General features: G+C 37.3%; 1 protein-coding gene across 1 annotated transcript; it reads right to left on the minus strand.

The window, feature by feature from the left end:
* Nucleotides 1-1,984: 1,984 nt before the first annotated feature.
* LOC310819863 (olfactory receptor 11A1-like) lies at nt 1,985-2,941 on the minus strand (the record flags this gene model as incomplete). The annotated part of the gene is made up of 1 exon (XM_083691273.1): nt 1,985-2,941. The coding sequence occupies one exon, from the start codon at nt 2,939-2,941 to the stop codon at nt 1,985-1,987; it is 957 nt and encodes a 318-aa protein (XP_083547399.1).
* Between the last annotated feature and the right edge of the window lie 1,572 nt (nt 2,942-4,513).

A 4,513-nucleotide genomic window follows, 5' to 3' on the forward strand; every position in this document is an offset into this window, starting at 1 on the left:
TTCACTCCCCGCTTCGTCTTCACCATTTGTTGGTCGCCTCGTGAGCGTAAGTATTAGTACACAAGCACTATTTTGAGACTGTGATCTCCCCTTTGATTGCAAGCATTCAGTCCGTGTTTTTGTATCTAGCTCATAGGATAATAGTTCATGTGATTTTGGAATTAATATCTTGGTTTTTATAGGGTCTCTGATTTGCCTTGGAATCAATTACACACTGTGTGGCTCATGATGTCATTACAAACTGAACAAATGGAGACTATGCTACCCTGAGGCCTGGGGAGACATACAAAAATCTACAAAGTTGAATGGCTGAGAAGAAAAGGCACAGTCCATGGGACAACATCATCTCAGTCACTATTGGTCTATAACGAAAAGGCCAAAAAGAATCCCTTAATGGAAAAGAATCTCACATCCATAATTGTGTCTGCAACAATGAATTCAAGTGATACAGCAAAGAAAATGGCTGGAAATGTGTTTATTTGGTTTTATTACAAAGCATTAAGGTTAGTGAAAGTCCAGCACATGCAATGCAGTTTCCGCACCGTCCCTCGGGTGAAGAATAGTGGTGGCTGCATCATGTTATGGGTATGTTTGTCACCGGCAAGGACTGGGAACTTTGTCAGGATTAAGAGAAAATTATGAAATTTGCTGAGTTGGTAGTGACAGCCTAATCCACAGTGTGTAATTGATTACGATGCAAACCAGAGACTATAAAAACAAAAGATATCCATTCCGAAATCACATAAACTATTATCCTTGCACTCAGATGGACTCAATTCAACTTGTTGAATGACTTGTTGCAAGACATTTTTGCATTTGAGCATATTTTAAGAGCGTCATAGCATAGTGTGAATACTTATGTAAATTAGGTGTTTCTGTATTTCAATTGTAATAAAACTGCAAAAAAATCTAAAAACGTGTTTTCACATTGTTATTATGGGGTATTGTGTGTGGATTGATGGCAAAAACCCCAAACATTTAATCAATTTTAAATTGAGTCTATAACACAACAAAATTTGGAAAAAGTGAAGGGGTCTGAATACTTTCTGAAGCCACTATCACAGTGCACTCCAGTTTATAACCAGCGACAGATATACCACTCATCATTGTACTCTGTACCAGAATGTGGGTTGGGTTTCCCTGACTAATGAAAGATCATGTAATTGTCTTACTTTTGTTTATAAAGCACAAACTACCATCGTACTTTACAGTTTTTTAAATGACAGGTCACAAATTATTACACAAGATCTCAAGACTGGCTAGTTTTGGTGGTTCCCTATGCTTCCTCAGTTGCTAGGAGAACATAATTTAGCATTCATGCCCCATCCTCTTGGAATGACCTTCAGGAGGAACTCAAGCTGGAGTCATTGGTCACCTTAGAACATTTCAAGAGAATGTTAGCAGATGTATTCATTGAAAGTTTTTACTGTTTTAGCGGTCCTTTGTTATTCGATCCTATCTATGCTTTTTTTTATCCACATTCTTTTTTTTAATCTAGGTTGTGCTGATGTCTTAAGTGTTTATATCATTGGTGTTATTCTTTTCTCTTTTTTCCTTTCATTCTTTTGTAGATTTCCATGTTTCCCCCACTGTTTTATTTCCTTGAAATATTGTGTGATGTTGTCTGTCTGTCTGTATGTTTCTTTTATCGTCATGTACCGATGTTCTTACAGGGCTCTTCTTCTCGGTAAAATCTTCCCAGTATGAATAAAGGATAACAAAAATAGTTTGTTCACTGTGACAGAATGTTTTTTATTTTTTATTTTATGATTTGCTGTATTCCACAAAGTTATATCTAGCTCTGCAGTGAGTGGGAGAGTGTAACCATGTGACGTTGTTCTTGTTTTCACTCTACCTCCGCTCTCTCTGAGTGAAAGAGGTGCGCACTTTCACAGTCCTCCAATGAGTCAGAGAGGTTAAAGAAATATGTTATTCTGAGTTGAAATTGAAGAATGTGTCTCATTGAACTAAAAGAAAAATATTCTCAAGTTGTTATGGGCTTTATATGAAGATGATACATTTTACGTTGGAGCAAATTGTAACACACATTTCTGATTTTAGACATTTTCAGTCCATACATTATAGGATTGAAGAGTGGTTGGCACATCAGAAAGTACACTGATAAGATAATGCGCAGTGCACCTGGAACATGAGTCAGATCAAACCTACTCTGAAGGACTTCAAAGAAACAGCCAAAGGAGAAGTTGATCAGGGAGGCGATGTGTGGAGAGCATGTGCTGACAGCTTTCTGTTTTGTCTCACTGGAAGCTTTTAAACAGACATTCAGAATCTTGATGTAGGAGAATAAAATAGGGATCAATGGAACAGCAACAGAAAGGACAATACCAAAGAGTCCATATATGTTATTAACTGTGGTACCTGAGCAGGCTAGTTTGACAACCAGGTAGTTGTCACAATACACTTTGTCTATGGTATTCCCACACAATCTCAAAGGAATACTTAAGGAGAGAGTGATGGTGAATTTAGCAAAGCAGTAAATCCATACGAACATAATGATCATACAAACCCTACTGGGAGTCATGATGATATTGTACTGTAGAGGATAACAGATAGAAACATATCGGTCATATGACATGACTGCCAGATTACAGTATTCAACAGACGCATATGTGTAAAGACAAAATATCTGTATGAAACAACAGATAACAGAGACATCATGGGTGTTGAGAAACAACTGTGTCATCAGACAAGGAAACAAAGCTGTGCTGCCATATAATTCATTTGCAAATAAACTGCAGAGAAACAGATACATGGGTTCATGCAGCCTCTTCTCCGCACAGATGACCATAATAAGGAATGCGTTTGCAAAGACGATTGAGATGTATAATACACTTACTATAGTAAAATACAAGTACCTCAAGTGTCCAACGTTACCATATGCAGTCAGAACAAATGACATGATCTGTGTTGAGTTCTCCATTGTTCTAATGATACAGTAAACCTACTACACTTTAACCTTAATGATAGATCCACTATGAAGACAAGAACAACTGTTTTTACATATCAATGTATGTATGGAAAATAGGAATATGTATTAGATAATATAACAATATTATTATGAGATCGTATTTTCTATTTTACTAGACACATATACATAAATCTCCCTTGCAATCAAGTTAGTTGTCATTTGCTGTGTTGCTTTGTGGTTGTGTGCTGTTCAGCTGAATGGTTAATGGGTAAGTGCAGCTTCCAGTGCATGGCATACTCTGCATTCACAATGAGGGCATACCCTGCATTCACGATTGCCACATACTAACATGCCACAGTTAAATTCTGAGCTCTTACACTGAACTAAACTGAGCAAAACTACACTGTGATAATAATCCACAAAACCACAGCTAAACTGTAAAGTAAACTCTTACACTGTGATAATATATTACCCCTTTCACTGTGATAGTAGTCCGCTGTACTGAGGTGTGTTCTCCAGCTGTAGACTAACTGGACTGAAACTCCTACTGACCTTTTATACTAGAGTTGTGGTATGAAAACAAGCAACACACAGTTGGCCTGAACTCCAATCACACAGATTTTAATTATCATGGGAGAATAGCTTTCAGTCACTCAGGGCAAAGTGGACAACAAACTGAGGTAACTACTATATACAGTACCGACTCATATTACAGCTATATACTTTGTATGCAGTGTATTCATTAATATCATTATAATCACTAGAGAATGGTTCGTGATTGACAGAATTACAGAATATCTCTGATATTTGGCAAAATTGAGTTGATAGATGATAAATCAGCTGATGAATTACAGAAAGATGACTGGAAGTTTTTTAAATATCAAGTTATCTTCACAGTGACCAACTCATATTTTTCAATCACATACTCACATACCGTTTGTTGTAGTCATCACACATTCTCTCTTCCTCTGATATTGGCAGTGAGAAGAAGCAGCAATGTTTTGGCGGTATTTTGATTATAATACAACCTATTCATTACAGAATATGTAATGAATTCATGATTTCATCAATGACGGCAGAGCTTTTTTAGGGTGAGACTAGGCTTCTACAGATTACATGTATTGCGTAGGGGAGAGATCATTTTTGTTTTTTGGGATTGGAGCCTTGATGTTATGGGGGTTGATATTGAGAAAGGGTACCCTGCCAAGCACCTGCCCATCTCGGCCAGGCAGCTGCACCATCACTTTTGTTAATTCTCAGAAGTCCCATCGGATTCGAGCTGAATCAAAGCTCTTAAGGTAATGCACCCCTAGCCTACTGTATGAAATACATCAGGCCTAATTTTGTACTGTTTCATTTCTTGGATTATAATTGTAAACAGGCCCAGCCCTACAGCTATTCTTTTAATGTTAAAATGGTACATGATTCGTGACAAGAACAAGACCCTTAGAGTAGAGCAGGCACAATAAATTAATGACATGAAACAAAGACAAACATAAACTAAGGAACAGGATGAGACATTACGAAATCATTTGAGGATGTCATCTTCACAGATGAGGTGTTGGTGTAGACAGTCTCCCAAAC

Source organism: Argentina silus (assembly GCF_951799395.1).
Source record: "Argentina silus genome assembly, chromosome: 19".
Taxonomy (NCBI): domain Eukaryota; kingdom Metazoa; phylum Chordata; class Actinopteri; order Argentiniformes; family Argentinidae; genus Argentina; species Argentina silus.